This window comes from Glycine max, chromosome 1 (assembly GCF_000004515.6).
Source record: "Glycine max cultivar Williams 82 chromosome 1, Glycine_max_v4.0, whole genome shotgun sequence".
In the NCBI taxonomy this organism is placed as follows: domain Eukaryota; kingdom Viridiplantae; phylum Streptophyta; class Magnoliopsida; order Fabales; family Fabaceae; genus Glycine; species Glycine max.
The window spans coordinates 33,143,137-33,161,288 of NC_016088.4; the positions used below are offsets into that span (position 1 = coordinate 33,143,137).

Genomic DNA, 18,152 nt, shown 5'->3' on the forward strand with positions numbered 1-18,152 from the left:
TTTCCATCTTCTTGTAGGAGAGGCGACTATCACCCTCAATGATGTGGCCTCTTTGCTCCATCTGCCCATCACAGGGGCCTTCTATAGCTTTGAGACTCTTCATGTTGACAAAACGGTGTTGTTGTTAGTGGAATTACTTGAAGTGAGTGTAGATGAAGCCAGAGCTGAGACAGTACAATGTCATGAGGCATATGTACGACTATCATGGCTACGAGACATTTATCGTAGCAAATGTGATATCGCACATTGGACTGTAGCAGCTCAAGCTTATCTATTGCATTTGCTAGGTTGCACTCTTTTTGCTAACAAGAGTGCAACACCCGTGCATCTGGTGTTCTTGGACACCTTTTGAGACCTCACCCAAAGTGGAAGCTACGCATGAGGAGCTGCCGCCCTAGTGCATATGAACGACAATTTGAATGATGCGTCTAAGAGCAGTGGCAGACAATTGTAGGATATATCACACTATTACAGGTAATTATAATTGAATTTAATTTTTTTCTTTGTTCTTTGATGTTGACTATTGTATTGATTTATTTTTTTTGTTTTGAAAACATGTATAGTGTTGGATTTATGAGCATTTTTCATCTGTTGCTGAGGCTATTACTACTGAAGATTATCATGAAAGGAAACCACATGCTTAGAAGATATTGACGATAGATGGATGCATTTCTCTGAGTACCTTGCACTGGTGGGTGAGATTTGTGTTGTGCCTGGACAGTGTGCACCAGACTACATCGACTTGTTCTACATGATTTCTCATCCCTTCATAAGGCCAACACAGCCCGGGGATCCAATTAGACATCCACCTGTCGTTCAAGATGACACATATGTGGAACCAGATATTTCTTAGTACCCGGTGACGACAGGAGCTATGGAGGAAGCACCTGCACATGCACTTTTTCATGTAGAGCAGCCTTGACATGCAATGGTAAAATATATATTCATCTTACTCTGATATTCATTTTATTTAAACATACAATATGTATAAACCTTATCCGATGTTGTGAATGTCATAGGAGGCTTGCCAAGCAATAGCTGAAAGGTTGGAACGATTGTTCAACCTAAGGATAGTTACTGAAGGCACAGAAGCATACAATGTCATGGAAGACTGCCTAAGGATCGCCAAAGGTGTGACTGCGGATTGCAATGTATCTCTTTTTACATTAACTCCATGTTGATTAGATTGGACAAAAATGTCAGTAAGATACTATTTTTGGACGTAAATATCAATAACTTTTTGTTCGACGAAAATGTCAATTTTTTTTATTGGAGGAAAGTGTCATTAATTATTTTTGGACCTAAATGTCAATACGTTCCATTGGACAAAAAATGTTAATAAGTTATTATTATTGGACGAAAATGTCAATAATTTTTTATTGGACCTAAATATTAGTATGTTTCTATTGGACTAATTTATTAGACCCGAAATTTCGTTTCATTTAAGGGTAAAATATAATTTTAGGATAAATTTTCACCATTTTTTGTCACTACAAGCATAACATTACAATAATCACTTACAAAATATATTGGCAAACATAATTTAAAACAAACATAATAATAACAATAATATTGATTATCAATCATAATTTGTTTGTCACAATAGAAATTATCCAAAAATAAATATTGTACCAGTTTACCAAAATAATGTTTGAGCAAGAACAGAACTCAAACACACACACACGAATTGCAGTAACAGAGGATAGAAAAGTGAGAGAAAAAATATTCTTATTTTTTCTGTTGTATTACACTCTAGCACAAGGTTGGTATTTATAGCATATCAAATAACTAAAATCAATCTGATAGCTAGGAATGGTAATCTGTCAAATTGACTTTATTTAACTAATCCTATCTATTGGTTAGAATCACTTCTAACACCTCCCATTGATTCAAACCGATTACAAAACTAACAACATTCAAAAACTCTCTCAACTCCTTAAGCATTTCATTCTTCAAGGACTTAGTCATAATGTCAGCGAGCTGTTTCTCAGTTCTACAGTGTTGAAGTCTGATCTTCCCCTTGCTCACTTGATCTTTGAGGAAATGACATTTGGTGTCTATATGCTTGCTCCTGCCATGTGACACAGGGTTCTTAGCCAAATCAATTGTTGATTTGTTGTCTTCCAACAAATCCACTGCCTCACCAGTAAACACCTCCAATTCTTCAAGTAGAGAGGATAGCCACAAAGCTTGACAGGCAGCTACACAAGCTGCAATGTATTTGGCTTCACAAGTGGACAATGCTACTATTGTCTGCTTCTTAGAACTCCAGGATATGGGAGACCCTGACAGCAGGAAAACTTGTCCCATGGTGCTCCTTCTGTCAACTAGATCACCACACCAGTCAAAATCAGAGTAGGCTACAAGGTGTAGGCTATCATCTCCCTTAGTGTGATGAGAAAACAAAAGGCCATATCTGAGTGTTCCTCTCATATACCTCATGATTCCTTTAACTGCAATCAAGTGTGGTTGTCTAGGATCACTCATAAACCTGTTGACCAAACCAACATTGAAAGCCATTTCTGGCTTGCTGTGACAAATAAACTTCAGGCTACCAACAATCTCCCTAAACATAGTTCCATCAATAGAGCCCTCATCTTCACTCTTCACAAGCTTCACATTCAATTCAGCTGGAGTCTCTACTGGTTTACAACCCATCATTTTAAATTTCTTCAGGACTTTAGAGAGATATTTCCTTTGATGCATGAAAATGCCTTTCTCGATGTAGGCAAATTCAATCCCCAGAAAATAGGATAGAATGCCCAGATCAGTCATCTCAAATTCACTCTTCAATCCTTGCTTGAGTGATTCAATAGCAGTCAAACTACTATCAGTGATGAGTAAATCATCAACATACAAGTATAGCACCACAATCTTAGTTTCACTTACTGTTTTGATATACACACCATGCTCAACTGAGCATTTCTGAAAGCCAAAACCAGTGAGAAAGGAATCAATCCTTTTGTTCCATGCCCTAGGTGCTTGTTTCAAGCCATACAAGGCCTTCTTCAGTCTCAAAACCTTTTGTTCTTTACCTTTACATATGAAGCCAGGAGGTTGTACCACAAAAACTTCTTCATCAAGTGGCCCATTTAGAAAGGCTGACTTGACATTTAGTAGCCACAGTTTCCAATTTCTCCAGCTAGCCAGGGAAACAATCAATCTTACAGTCTCCAATCTTGCTACTAGAGCAAATACTTCAGTATAGTCTAAACCTTCTTGTTGCATGAATCCTTTAGCCACCAGCCTAGCTTTATGTTTGGCAATCGACCCATCAAGCTTGAGTTTAGTTTTAAAAACCCATTTAACAACAATAGGTTTTTTGTTCTGGGGTAAATTTACCATTTCCTAGGTCAATGCTCTTCAATTCTTCCTCCATTACTGATCTCCATACTTCTTTAGAGATAGCCTCCTCAAAAGTAATAGGTTCCATGTCTGCCATAAGTGCCATATGCTGAACCAAATCACCATCCTCAGTAATTGCACTATCAGGGTAAACCTGATAATCTCTGAGTCTTAAGGGAAAACTTTTGGCTCTTGTAGGTCTATCAACCACCATCTAAGGTTCGTTATTGACCACTTCTTGATGTATCTCTCCTACTGGATCATCATTTTTCAATTCAAGATGAATCTTCTGTATTGTCTCAGAAGTAGGTTGAAACTCTCCCCATGAGCTTAATTCATCAAAGTAGACATCTCTACTAAATAGAACTTGTTGATTCTTTGGATTGTATAGTTTGTATGAACCAGTAGAGTTGTATCCAACAAAAATCATTGGCTCACTCTTGTCATCCAACTTCTTTCTCCTCTTATCAAGAACATGCCTATAGCATAAGGATCCAAAAATCTTGAAATGCTTGACTGAAGTTTTGCTTCCTGACCAAGCTTCTTCTGGAACCATGGAGTCAAGCCTCTTGGTTGGACACCTATTCAGAATATGCACAGTTGTCATAGCTGCTTCACCCCAGAAACTGTGAGGAAGATTCTTCTCTTTAAGCATGCTTCTGACCATATTCAAGATTGTCATATTCCTTCTTTCTGCAATGCCATTATGTTGGCTAGTGTAAGGAGCAGTTACTTCATGAACTATACCATGCTCCTTACAGAAACCTTCAAGTTCTCCAGATGTGAATTCACCTCTATCATCTGTTCTTAGAATTTTAATGCACTTTTCATATTGCTTCTCCACAAGAGCTTTGAAATCTTTAAAGATGTTGAACACATCACTCTTGGCTTTGATTGGGTAAAGCCATACCTTCCTACTTAGATCATCAACAAAAGAGACAAAATATCTATTTCCTTCTAATGATGGAGTGTCAAGAGGTCCACAGATATCTGAGTAAACAACATGCAATATTTCACTAGCCTTAGAAGTAGTAAAATTGCTTAAGGAATTCCTGGGTTGTTTGTTGATTAAGCAATTGTCACATATCTTCTTAGGAATTTTAATTGGAGGGAGACCAATTAACATTTCTTTGGATCTCAAGAGGCTCATATCTCTAAAATTTAAGTGGCCTAGTCTAAGGTGCCATAACCATGAATCATCTGACAAAGTTGCAGCGGAAAGACACTTAGATTCAATGGTGTTTAGGCTTACCTTGAAGGTTCTATTCTTGGCCAATGGAGCTTTCATCACCAATCTCTTTGCTTTGCCATGGATTTCTAGAAAACCTTTAACTGAATTCACTGAACATCCTTTCTCCAAGAGTTGACCCAAGCTTATCAAATTAGTGCTCATTCCAGGAACATACAATACTTTTGTAATCACTGCTTGTCTTCCATCTTCGCTTTTGACTAGTGCATTACCAGAACCTTCAGCCCGAGTGGTTCTATTGTCTGCAAATTTCATAGTACTCTTCTTCTTTGGATTAAAATTGACAATCTAATCTCAATGCCCTGTCATATGATTAGAACACCCAAAATCTATGTACCATACTTCATTGTTGTAAGATTCTAGATTGGTGATCATCATTAGCATCAAAGGTTGCTCCTCGGAGCTTGCTTCATTCTCTTCTTTAGCCATGTGTGCCTGATGATCTCTGTGTGACCAGATCCCTTGATTATCTGTGTGACTTGTAGGGGCTGTACATTTTGTAGAAAAGTGCCCAATTCGATTACAATTGAAGCATTTGAGACTCTTCCTATCAACCTTTTTCTTTCCTCCTCACCAATTATTGAAGTTTCCTCTTCTATTGGAGCTTTATGGTTGATCTTGATCAATCTTTCCTTTTTGACTTTTTCTTCCAAAGCCACCTCTGATATCTTTTCCACGACCTCGACCTCTGAAATGTCCTTTGAAGTTATGGCCTCCTCTTTTTGAAGTATAAGCCTGCAGTGCTTGATGATCACCAGACTTCTCTGAACTTCTTTCAATAAGTCTTTGCTCATGCGCCTCAAGAGAACCTTGAAGTTCTTCTACCTTCAAATCTTCGAGCTTCTTGGATTCTTCAATGGCTACAACAATGTGGTCGAATTTGGGATTAAGATTTCTCAGAATCTTTGCAACAATTGTTTGATCTGTGATTTTCTCACAATAATTTTTCATCGCATTCGTGTGGGAGATGATTCTGTTGAAGAACTCATCTATCTTCTCGTTGTTCTCCATTTGCATTAATTCATATTGTCATCGCATCGTCTGGAGTCTCACCTTCTTCAGTTGCTCTGCCCCTTCGTTGCATTTTTCCAGAATCTGCCACACTTCTTGCGAAGTTGCAGCACCTGCAATCTTCTTAAAGTACGCCGCATCAACACACTAAAAAGGTCTCTTTACAATCTTTCTTCTTATTTTCTTTGTAAAGTGCCTTTTGCACATCTATGGCATCGGTTATGTGCACTAGGAACCCTTCTTCTACAATTTCTGTGACTTCTTGATAACCTAGAATCGCCTTCATCTGCACGCACCATTGATCCCAATTCTTTCCATTCAAGGTGGGAATACTTGTTGAGTAATTGACGCCAGTTGGACCCATCGTGTGTGTCGCAAGGATCCCTCTATCAAACCTTGGCTCTGTTGGACAAGTTGCCTCAGAAATTTTAAGAAGGGGGGTGAATTAAGATTTCGTTGACTATTCCTAATTGAAAATTTCCCTTTCTTAGATATTCCTAGATTCAATTATTTCTTTGATAACAAGTTACTGAAATAATAAATGAAGGAAAATAAATTGTGGAAATGTAAAGACAGCTGAAAGTAAAAGAGATAAGGGAAGAAAGAATGCAAAATCGGATTTATCCTGGTTCGGCCACTGTTGGATCGAGTGGCCTCAGAATAATTAAGAATGGGGGGTTGAATTAATTATTCCTAAACCTTTACCAATTAAAAAATTACTCTTTTAAGGATTTTACTAAATTGTTAAGAGAATGAGGAGTAGAAGAGAAACTTAACAGAAAGTAAAAGCGAAAATTAAATGCACAACGGAAAGTAAAAGAGTAGGAAAGAAGGAAACAAACACACAAGAGTTTTTATACTGGTTCGGCAACAACCCGTGCCTACATTCAGTCCACAAGCGACCTGCGGTCCTTGAGATTTCTTTCAACCTTGTAAAAATCCTTTTACAAGCAAAGATCCACAAGGGATGTACCCTCCCTTGTTCTCTTTGAACCTAGTGGATGTACCCTCCATTAGAACTGATCCACAAGAGATGTACCCTCTCTTGTTCTCAGTCAAACCCAAGTAGATGTACCCTCTACTTGTACCACAAAGGATGTACCCTCCAATGTGTTGAGACAAAGATCTCAAGCTATTAAACCTTTGATGATTTGTGAATGGGGATACAAAAGAATTCTCAGGCGGTTAGTCCTTTGAACACTTTTGTATTAGGGAATGGGAAGAATCAAAAGAATTCTCAGACTGTGTCATTTTGAATTCTTTGACAAGGGAGAAGGGAGACACAAAAGAATTCAGGCGATTAGTCCTTTGTTCTTTTGGAAAAGGGAGAAGAGAGACACAAAAAGAATTCAGGCGATTAGTCCTTGGCGAATTCTTTTTGGCAAAGGGAGAAGAGAATGAAAAGATGAATAGCACAAGTTTTCAAGGTTTGGAAAAACCAGAAAACTTTAGAAAGCTTTTGGTACAAAGAAGAAGAAGAAGAAGAAGTTCAAAGAGATTCAAGGCTTGTAAAGGATTGATTGAATAAGTGTAAAGTCTCTTGAAAAGAAAATCAAAGCCTTGCTTTTATAGACTCTTCATGTCTGGCCAAGAGGACCATTTAGAAGAGTTATAACTTTTAGAAAAACTTAAAACCAATTTGAAAAAGTCAAAAACCTTTTGAAGAGTTACATCTTTTGATTTATTCAGAAACAGTCACTGGTAATCGATTACCAAATTAGTGTAATCAATTACACAAGGCTTTTATGTGAAAGGATGTGACTCTTCACATTTGAATTTAAATTTCAACGTTCAAGGGCACTGGTAATCGATTACCAAAACATTGTAATCGATTACAGCTTTTTGAAAATAATTGGAACGTTGTAAATTCAGTTTGAAAACTTTTTCAAACTCATTTTGCTACTGGTAATCGATTACAACAATCTGGTAATCGATTACCAGAGAGTAAAAACTCTTTGGTAAAAGGTTTTGTCAAAAATTCATGTGCTATTCAAAGTTTTGAAAAAACTTTTTAATACTTATCTTGATTGAGTCTTCTCTTTATTCTTGAATCTTGAGTCTTGAATCTTGATCTTGATTCTTGAGATCTTGAATTCTTCTTGATTCTTATCTTGAACTCTTGAATTGTTGTTGATTCACTTGAGTTGTTCTTTGATTTATCTTTGAGCTTTTTGTCATCACCTTTGTCATCATCAAAACACCTTTTAATCACCTTTGATTCCCCATGAAGCTTTGCTTCTACAACCACAACTTGTGCCTACATCCAGTCCCCAAGCAACCCGCTTGAGATTTCCACTATCCTTGTAAAATCCTTTACAAGCAATGAATCACAAAGGAATCTCCTCTTTTGTGTTCAGTGATTACAACCAAGAAGTTATACCCACTTCTTGCAATGAATCCAAAAGCGGTTAGTCTTTTGAGTCCAGTGATCAACCAAGAAGCAAATCCGCTTCTTGCAATGAACCCAAAAGCGGTTAGTCTTTTGAGTCCAGTGTTTAACCAAGAAGAAAATCCTACTTCTTGCAATGAACCCAAAAGCGGTTAGTCTTTTGAGTCCAGTGATTAACCAAGAAGACCTTCTCTTGAAAACAGTCACCAAGAGTCGGTCTCTTGAAAAGCTTTTTGTAAGAATGGAGGAGGAGAGGAAAATAGAATAGCACAAGTTTTTGCCCAAATAAACTTTTTTGACAAAGCAAGTATTTGAACAAAAACTCTTAGAAAGATGTTGAGAATGAATGAATGAAATCAGTTATAAAATTTGTCATGGTTACATATTTATAGCCATTTGATGACTCTTGAAGAAATCATGTTAAAAGTTGTGACTCTTGACAATTTCTTCAAAACTAGTCACTCTAAAAGTTGTGACTCTCTTCAAAACTAATCACTTTAAAAGTTGTGACTCTTGGCAAATTCTTCAAAAACCAGTCACTTTAAAAATTGTGACTCTTGGCAATTTATTTTTCAAAACCAGTCGCTGGTAATCGATTACTATTATAGTGTAATTGATTACACATCAACAGTTGTGACTCTTCATGTTTAGATTTGAAAACCAACGTTTAGAAACACTAGTAATCGATTACAAATGTTGTGTAATCTATTACACAGGTTTGAAAATGTTTTATCACAAGTTGTAATTCTTGAAATTTGAAATTCAACTTTCAAAAACATTGGTAATCGATTACATGCCCATGGTAATCGATTACTACTTTGTAAAACAGTTATAAAGCTGTTTTGGGCTTCTGGTAATCGATTACTGCCTTATGGTAATCGATTACTAGAGAGTAAAAACTCTGGTAAAAGATTTTTCTTTGAAAAATTCTTTTAGACAAATTATGTTATTCAATCTTTTCTTTGAAAAATTCTTTTTATACTTATCTTGATGTTTTTCTTGAGGTTCTTGCATATCTTGAGTTTTCTCTTGAATCTTCTTGATTTCTTTAATCTTGTTTGAAAAATCTTTGGCATCATCAAAATAATCTTGGAAGCTTTGCTTCTATAGGCTCTGGATACCAATTTGTTGGAGCAAGAATAGAACTCAAACACACACACACACAGATTGCAGTAACAGAGGATAGAAAAGTGAGAGAAAAAATATATTTTTTCTATTGTATTACACTCTAGCACAAGGTTGGTATTCATAGCATATCAAACAACTAAAATCAATCTGATAGCTAGGAATGGTAATCTGTCAAATTGACTTTATTTAACTAATTCTATCTATTGGTTAGAATCACTTCTAATAAATAAAACGTTGTAACAATGTATTAATCATTACAAATCTTTTCAAATTACCCTAAAAGATAAATATATCTCATATTTTACTTCTTCGAATCTTGATTATTTTATTAACGGTGACGGACGAAAGTTAACGATCGGATATATTTGTCGCATTTTTTACCCTTTCAGTGACTAAATTTTGTATTTTCATCTTTTAGGAACACATTGTCAGCAAATTACACATTCAGGGATAAAAATGACTATTTACCCATTCATATTCCTAGAGAGTTGGAAGACGAAAAGTCAAGAAAATATTAAATGAGAAATATGTCTCTATGTTAACAATTAGAGATGATCACGTTGGCAATCATTTCAGTGACAAATTCGTCTTTTTGTCTCACGTAGGCTATTTAATTAACGACGACAAATGGAAGTTAGCCTTCTGATATATTTGTCTCACTTTTTACACTTTCAAGTACTAAATTTTGTATTTTTACCTTTTACAGACACATTTGTCAGCGAATTACACATTAAGGAACAAAAGTGACTATTTATCCAAAAAAAATTATTAAAAATGTAGAATAAAATTAGATCATTTCTCTCCATTCATACTCACCGGTTGCTTCCCTTCTGTTTGGTTAAAAAGCCATTCACACATTATTTACCAAAAATTATTTGTACCAAACAACCTTGCTAAAATGCTGATATATAAAAATAATTGGCCATGTCTACTGCAAGAAGAAAAGGCATTCTTGATATGCTCAATTCATATGCACAATTTCAGAACCTTGTTTAAAGTGTCAATCTTGCCCAATTTTTAACCATACGTTCTCAATTTGTCCCACTATGACTAACCATGTTTTGATTGCTAGACCACAACCAACATTGTCAAACAGTAAATTTTGCCAACATGCTAATTATAATCCTAAAGTAAACGTTTGCCATTGCCAGCAACTTGGCAATCCCAATCTTCCCTGATACCCAAAACGCAGTAAACTAAAAGTGCCAATAGCACTAACAATCATTTTTTCTTTTGCGGAATAACACGATCGTTTAAGAACACTAAAATTATTAAAAAGTACAAAATGATAAAAGTAAAGCTCAATAAAATTCATAATTTTTAATTAATCTAAGCTAATAAGTGCATTAAAAAGTATACTACTAACACTTCTCGATAACCAATAGGTCACCCAAGTAACCCACCAGCATAGGCCAAAACGATACTGGGCTCTAAGGAATCATTTGAATCATCTTGGTAGGCATGAGAAAATGCCCTTTCAAGACAAAAGAAAGAAAGGCTAAGGAATAGCAAAACATTGAAAACAATACACTGATTGCAACATACATTCAACTTATCCAAACAAACATGTTCCTATAAAGATTACAAGCTCCACAATTACTAATATTCAAGGTAGCTTCATAAGGTATTATAGTAGAAACAAATGTAACACAAACAAAAGACCAAGACACTATTATGATACTTGTAACCATAGACAACATCTTGAATAGCAGTTAACCATCAAAACCCGGCATTCAGTCATTTATATCATAAGTTCTCTTTCCACACTCTTCATGTTCCAATACCAACTAGCACCTGCTCCTGGATTTTTCCATGGCCCTGGGAGCTGCAAAGAAAAGATAAACTACCTAAGCAAACTCTGAGCACATTAACTGCGTTAATTAGGCAAATTATCAGTGTAGTGAATATAGAAATTGAATAGAGACTTTGCTGATTAGAGAGGGAGGAAGAGGGAGGGGAGTTAATTACAGGCATACACCAGAGGCACTACCAATATTAGTTTTCCTTGAAGTAATTTACAAGGAAACAAATTGTAGGCAACCCATAATTGTTAATTGCATATATAAACCAGAGATACTTTCATAGCTTCCTTGTGTTACAATTTTCATGCAAACTCCAGCATTTATCAGTATCTCTCTAGTTTCTAAACACTCATTTAATGATTAATCTGTGCAGAAAACCAAGCACAAAACAGAATATAGTAATGAATCAAACAATACATCCTTCAAAGAATATTTATCCCCCATGTGTATAAAAAAGCCCTCCATGATCAGAATCTATTGACATATTGACTCAACAGTCTCACTTAAATGCATCAGGATCATAATCTACTGCTGGCTATTAGCCCCGTGTCGATACAGTGATTTAAAGTAGAAGCTCCCAGTCTATCAATTCAAACGATGGTTTTGCAGTTACAAGTATGGCAGCTTCAAAATGAATTATCACCTATAGAATACATACCTAAGCCAATGGCATCAGAACCCTTCATGATTTTCAGTCTTTTGCATGTGTCAATGAACATACTGAAAAAAAAAATACAATTAACAATAGGATGCAAGCTAAAGTGAAGTTAAACAACAAAGTAAGAAAATCCTAACCATGTCAAGTTCTTAGTCTGCAACTATAAAACAAACTTATAACATACATTAAACTTTAAACCTTTGTTCTAGATTGAAAAATAAAATGACCCCTCCCCCAAAATTCTTTCAAATCAAGGCACAATAAAAAAAATGGAATATATAAGCTCCTAAATAAAAAGAAAAGAAAACCAAACCATTATAGGGAGGGGTCAAACTTCTATTGGAATATCTTAAGATTTTACGTTTGATACATTGATTTTACATTGTCAATCAATTAGAAAACACTCTAGATATTACTTTTAAAGAAGTTACTACAAAAGTCAACAATTACTCATAATTGAATGATAGTATAAAAAACATTCACATTATCAATGTATTTCTATTAAATAAAAAAACATATGTTTTAGACTTATATGGTTTTGAAACTAAAGAAATTCCAAACAATACCCTAAAATATCCAGTCCAGTTGTTTCATTTAAGTCTTTAAACTTAACCACTTGCTGCCATTTTAGTTCCTAAACATATGTTAATATTATCACTTAAGTCACACTTTTTTTAATTTTGGACTAATGGAATTAACAGATTGCACTTTTAGGGACTTATTTGGAATTTCCCTAGTTTCAAAGACTAATGTGACAATGCTATACACTTTCAAGGACTATAATGGTAGTTAACTCAAAAACAATAAAAATAATAAATAAAAGTAAGAAAATAAATATAATAACATGTAAAAATAACATAAAAATTTGAATCATATTCATATTATATTACAAGTTCTTTCTGGTCATGCTTTTCCAACTAGAAAATAATCGTTGGGAGAAGCAAAAAGATAATAAAGGAGTGCAGACGTAGATCGTTCTTGAATCAATTCATGATTCATTATTATTTTGATTATCCTTTTCCGTGAAGTGCATAAAACCTGCCTAAATTCAGGAATGACCAGTAAAATATCCTGGGACTATTTTTTGTACTTGAAATTGAAAAGCAATAACAGTAGCACTAGTGTATCATTGCATGGCATGAACAATCATGTTTTTGACAGTGGTAAAGGAAGCAGTACATGTTTTACCAGTGAAATAACATATTTATAGCAATTATGATATTTTTCTATAGTATCTATACTGCTGATATGTAAGGGCATGCAGGGGCAGATCTAGAGAGGGGCTAGTTTCAATTTTTTTAGAAGTAATTTTTTTAAAATTATTATTTATCAAAAGTTAGACATTTAAACAATTATAAAGGATGAAAAAAAATTTCAGGCCCCCCTTTATAAGGTTTCTGGATCTGTCCGATGGCATGCAGTAATCCTTTCATGTCGACAGCATCTTATAACCAAGAGGCAGCAATCAATAAAACTAAATTTTTCAGGTGGAAGTTTCTTAGCATTTGGAATTGTTGGCAACAAATTGTACACATCACTGATTCAAGAATAAATTATCACTTCATAAATTTTCCAAAGCACCAAGCCCATTGTTTTAGAAACAAATATAATTATCATCAAAATCTAACAAGAAGTTGAGAACACAAAGATTGTTAAAGCTCACAGAAGGTTCAGAAACTTACTCCCATGGTACATCTCCGACAAGCATCCAGTCACCATCTTTATCTTCATAAGTGAGTACATATTCTGAACCATGCAGGAGGTCCTTCAGCTTGCTCTCACTCAACATTTCTCTTCCTGGAGCTCCATGGGAACCACATTGACCTAGTATGGTGCATGTCATAGATAAATTCACCCAAAAGATACACTTTAGAATGAAAAAATAAAAAAGTGACAAAAAATATTCACAAGAGTCATTAGCAGTAAATAATTAGCTTAAAACAAATCAAGGTTGTAAGTCTGTAACAGATCACCTAGAGTGAAACAGCTGAACATTTTCTCAAGGGCAGAAGACAGTTCCTGGTACATTGTATAATTTCTTAGATCTACCTTCCTCAGATAGGGAGCACCATCCATGCTGACCTTCACAAAGAGTGCTGCTGCACCCGGTTTTCCATCTACTTCATCATTATTCTTTGAAGTGGTGGCCAATGAGTTTTTCCTAAATGATCTTATAGGAGGCCAACCAACAACCTGTGCCCTGTCATAGATATGAACTAATTAGCATAACTAGCAATGCATAGAATAAACCTTTTGAGGTCTTTTGACTAACTTCTAGATTCTCTTGAAGATTATAGATTACTGATCTTGCAAGTTTCACTTACTTAGCAGCCGGTGCACTGCCACTGATAGAAGCTCCTGATGTATGGTTATGACCAGTTCCATTTGCCGCTGAAGGAAGTTCTTGTAACACCTTGCTTGGTATTTCTTTCACTGTGGTAGGCTGAACTCCAGAAGGTTTAGGTGATAGCATCATGTTTATCCCTGCATTGCCAGGAAACTTCCCAAAACACCACAGATTGTGGAGAATCAGACTCAAAAGCAGTATGAAACATTCATTTAACCTTGTTAAAAGAAAAACTTTTCACCTCAGGGTCCATTGTGTCAGCAAAACCTCTTTTGTTGCCCGAGACCACAGTTTTTTGAGACAATGAGCAGATTCCATCCTTTGTAGGAAGCAAAGGGAACAGTGGTTTCTCATCAAGTTTTGTTGAGCTCAACGAGAAAAGTTCTGTCTCCCTTTCAGGTGACTGGGATCCCGGAAGGCCAAGCCTCAACTCAGTAGCCTTCAAATTCAGATTCTCCTTTTTCTCATCAGACAAATTCGGGACAGTAGAACTGTCCACCGAAGAGCAATCTGACAATCCCAGGTAATTGCATTCTTTAAATCCGGCCTCATTTAGGGAGAAACAGTTCAGGGATGGTGAAGATGCAGATGCTACCATCGAGGCATGGCACTGCCCTTCATCTTCGGTAACCAGCAATGGCGGAGACATCAGACTCCAAATTTAAGAACTGTCTTGCACAAAACCATTATAAAACCACAATCCACTCAACATATTGCCAGAAAGAAAAGCCCTATAAATAACACTAACAACAAACATGAAGAATTGAGTTCAACACTCAATAAAGTAAAAGTATTGTCATCATTTTCATCAAACTAGAGACCAATGCTTAGCTTGCAAACATAAGAAAAAAACAATTAATCAGGATCAATACGAAGCTAGTCCCCTCCTTCAGCACCTGATTTTACTTGGGAGATTTGTCAGAGGAAAACATTACATAAAATCATACATAAGTTTTGGATATTTACTCCTCTAAATATCATTTTATAGAATGTGGATTTGACAAATTTAATTATTTAATCAAATGATATATAATCTTCCATAACCATTATTCATTGTTGATTATCTTTTAGTAAACATTTGATAATATTGTATAAAGCATACAGCACACTATCTATGAAGTCGATGTTCCAATGGCCACAAGAAGTTATTAAATGGAGTAAGTTTCACAAGATGTCCTTCAGTAAACAGATCACAGCCATATATACGAGTATAAATTAATCTTTAATTCATTTAATTTGTAGACATGATCTACTTTATATGAAGTTCAAAATCAACGTTTATAAAATTTACTTTTTGATAAAAAGTTATTGAAAGAGTTATTTTATTAAGTTTGATAAAATCAAATGAAAAAATAAGTTTGATACCTACCGTCATTTTATCTGACTGGGTATGTGTACAAGAATGACATTCATAGGCAATTAAAATAGCAATGAAACATAAGAAATTGCTGCAAGATCCAAAAAAATCTGGACAAGGCAAAATAAAAAAAAAAACATGCATGAGTTTTCTATTGTCATTGTTCTTTTGCAAAATTAAACACAAACGCAAAAAAGTTATTTCAGTAATAAAATGACAACAATGGTAAATAACTTCCATAGTTAACTATGTATTATCTTTACCCCCAGCCCCTCCATCATCATCATCATCATCATCATAATAATAATAACAATAACCTCTCCCTCCATCATAACCCATTAAGGAGCTGCATCAAGCCCCAAAAAAATGGGAAAAATGAAAACGCCAATAAATTTTGTATTTTATTTCTTTTTTAAAAAAAAATCCTACGGAAAGAAGCCAACAAAGCATATTGATCATCTGTGTAGCATTTAGTAACACCGAACTTTTCAATATATGAAAAAGAAAAAAAAATTGGAAAAATGCAGACTGAGACCGTAGTCAACCAATTCTTTTCCTCCTTTTTATTTTATTTTATTTTTCCTGAGACTCTTATTCAAACGCTTCAGCTCTCAGCCTCTATTACCTTCCCCAATATTAAAAAAAAACGAATAGCTGAGAAATTGAAAACACTATATATATATATATATATATATATATATATATATATATATATATATATATAAACACAAAAGGAAAAGGAGGGGATGTGTTAAAACAGATCCACACACACACACACCAATCCTTCCAAAATAATTTCCTTTTTTGCAAAAATAAAAACAAGCAATAATAAAATAAAAACCAGAGCCAGCCAAGGAAGGTAAATAAATATTTGAGAAACTGAAAATAAATAAATAAAAAATACAAAGAAAGAACACAAAAGGCGCACATTCTATCCGAAAAAGAAACAAACACACTCGGAATCCAGCAAAAAGAAAAACAAAAAGAGAGAACAAAATGGTAAAAACATCGATAAAATAAAAAGAATGAATCAGTAACGCACGCACCTGCGGAAATGGGGGTTTGGCAGGAGTTGAGAGAGTGAAGAAGAGAAGAGAGATTATTGCAGAGAAAGAGAAGAGGGAGAGTGTGTGAGAGTGGAAACCTAAAAGAAAAGAGAGCAGAGAAAGAAAGAAAAGCTCAAGGGCCTTCCATTAAGCACAAAGCAACAAATAAGCTTGGACACAAAATAAAATGGAGCCTTCTACTATTATCAATTAAAAATAAATTAAAAATGAAAAAAAAAAAAGGTAGACAGCGGCGATAAAGCCAAACAGTTGCTGTCGCCAACCTATTATTATAATAACAATAATAATGTTAATGCAGACTCTTTCTTTATTCATTTTTTTTATCATCTATTTGATATACGTGAAAAAGAAGTGAAATGACATTAAAATGAGACGCGACTTACATTTTTACATTTATTTTTAATTTAAAATCTTTATTTTTATTTATTTTTATTTCATTTTAAAAAACATACACTAATTAAGGATAAAATATAAGTATAATTATATTTTATTAATTTACATGATAAAGATACAAATAACTTATCAAAAGAGAATTCTAATTCTGATTTAAAAATAGCACTTCCTTTCCCTTCTCATAAAAAATAACGGTAAATATATTTAAAATTTTTATAAAATTTGAAAAATATTAATTTAATATTCATTAAAAAAAGTTATTAATTTGGTCCTATAAAAATATAACATAACTTTGTTGACCCTTTCACTAGATGATAATCTGATGTGATTAATGGACTTATATTAATTACAAATGAATTAAATAATTTGTGACTGTTAAAATCTTCTCAAATAAATTAAAAAAAAAATTATCAGCTTATAACTTTTCAAAAATATAATTTTTTTCTCTTTTTAGACGATATTCTCACACGGGTGAAATTAGGAAAAAAAAGGAAGTAATAGTGAGTTCTCAACTTTTTATATCTTTTAAATGTGCTTAAAAAAGTTAAAAGAGAAATAATCAAGTTTATCAGTGACCTCTAACAATCATCTAACGAATTTACTATTAACAACCAATAAAAATATATTTTATTTTCCGAAAGACCAAATCAATACAAAAAAAAATTATGAGAATAAAATTAATACTTTTAAAATTTTTACAGGTATCCAAAATATATTTTACCCAAAAATAACACTTCCTTCGTTCTATAATAAATATAATATAAAAAGTATATAATATGTCTCAAAATAAGTGGCATAATATTTCTTTAAATGTTATTGTAGTGTTGCATGGTTTCTTACTAGGAAAATAAATAATAAGGTTATCTTTATGATATTTTTGTATTTTATTGCTTATTTATTAAATTTTTTATCTGTATAAAACGATCTAACACAATACTAATTATGTGACGAAATGAGTTCAAAGTTAAAATCTTAAAATATGTATTTTTAAACTTCAACTAGTAATCTTAAAAGTATTAGTTTCCACTTATTTGATTTAATCATAATAAAATTGTTATGAAATTATAAAATAAAAAGGATTAAATAAGGACAACAAAATAGTTAAGAAATTATAAAATAAAATTGTTATGATTTAATCATAATTTACACTAAATGATTAAAGGATCTTGCTAACTCAATTTGAAGTTACTAGTTAAGAAATTTAAAATATTTTTTATTTATTGAAATTCACCTTAGAAATGAATTGAAAGACACAAAAGAAGTACATTAATGACATTTTTAATGAATTTTTTATTTTAATTTTCTTAATTAATATCCTAAGAGTAATTATTAAGATCTGGCAGGATTAAATAAGGACAATCCATACCTTAAGTGATCTATAAACTCTTTATTTTTTTTAAAAAATG

The 18,152-nt window shown here is 33.7% G+C and overlaps 2 protein-coding genes across 3 annotated transcripts; both read right to left on the reverse strand.

Annotated features, from left to right (window-relative positions):
* Positions 1–5,200: 5,200 nt before the first annotated feature.
* Positions 5,201–5,605, reverse strand: LOC102665756 (uncharacterized). The gene has a single exon (XM_006574044.1). It carries the CDS (start codon positions 5,603–5,605, stop codon positions 5,201–5,203), a length of 405 nt encoding a protein of 134 aa, XP_006574107.1.
* Positions 5,606–10,638: 5,033 nt separating this feature from the next.
* Positions 10,639–16,627, reverse strand: LOC100500373 (AUX/IAA superfamily protein). 2 transcript variants are annotated; one of them, XM_041014261.1, is made up of 8 exons: positions 16,333–16,627; positions 15,299–15,396; positions 14,171–14,597; positions 13,907–14,082; positions 13,556–13,782; positions 13,265–13,406; positions 11,583–11,644; positions 10,639–10,947 (listed from the first exon to the last, which is right to left on the reverse strand). In XM_041014261.1, exons 3-8 carry the CDS (start codon positions 14,576–14,578, stop codon positions 10,910–10,912), a joined length of 1,053 nt encoding a protein of 350 aa, XP_040870195.1. In that variant the 5' UTR covers positions 14,579–14,597; positions 15,299–15,396; positions 16,333–16,627; the 3' UTR covers positions 10,639–10,909. The 2 variants fall into 2 exon arrangements, with proteins under 2 accessions (XP_040870195.1, NP_001237053.2); NM_001250124.2 differs by lacking the exon at positions 15,299–15,396 and having other exon boundaries at positions 16,333–16,511.
* Between the last annotated feature and the right edge of the window lie 1,525 nt (positions 16,628–18,152).

Excerpts from the sequence above, each read along its gene's own strand:
- LOC100500373 (XM_041014261.1), bottom strand. The coding sequence starts at position 14,578 with ATGTCTCCGCCATTGCTGGTTACCGAAGATGAAGGGCAGTGCCATGCC. Across the intron at positions 13,407-13,555 it reads GTTCAGCTGTTTCACTCTAG|GTCAATGTGGTTCCCATGGA; the intron begins GTGATCTGTTAC and ends GCACCATACTAG. Across the intron at positions 11,645-13,264 it reads GTCGGAGATGTACCATGGGA|TATGTTCATTGACACATGCA; the intron begins GTAAGTTTCTGA and ends TTTTTTTTTCAG.
- LOC102665756 (XM_006574044.1), bottom strand. The coding sequence starts at position 5,605 with ATGGAGAACAACGAGAAGATAGATGAGTTCTTCAACAGAATCATCTCC.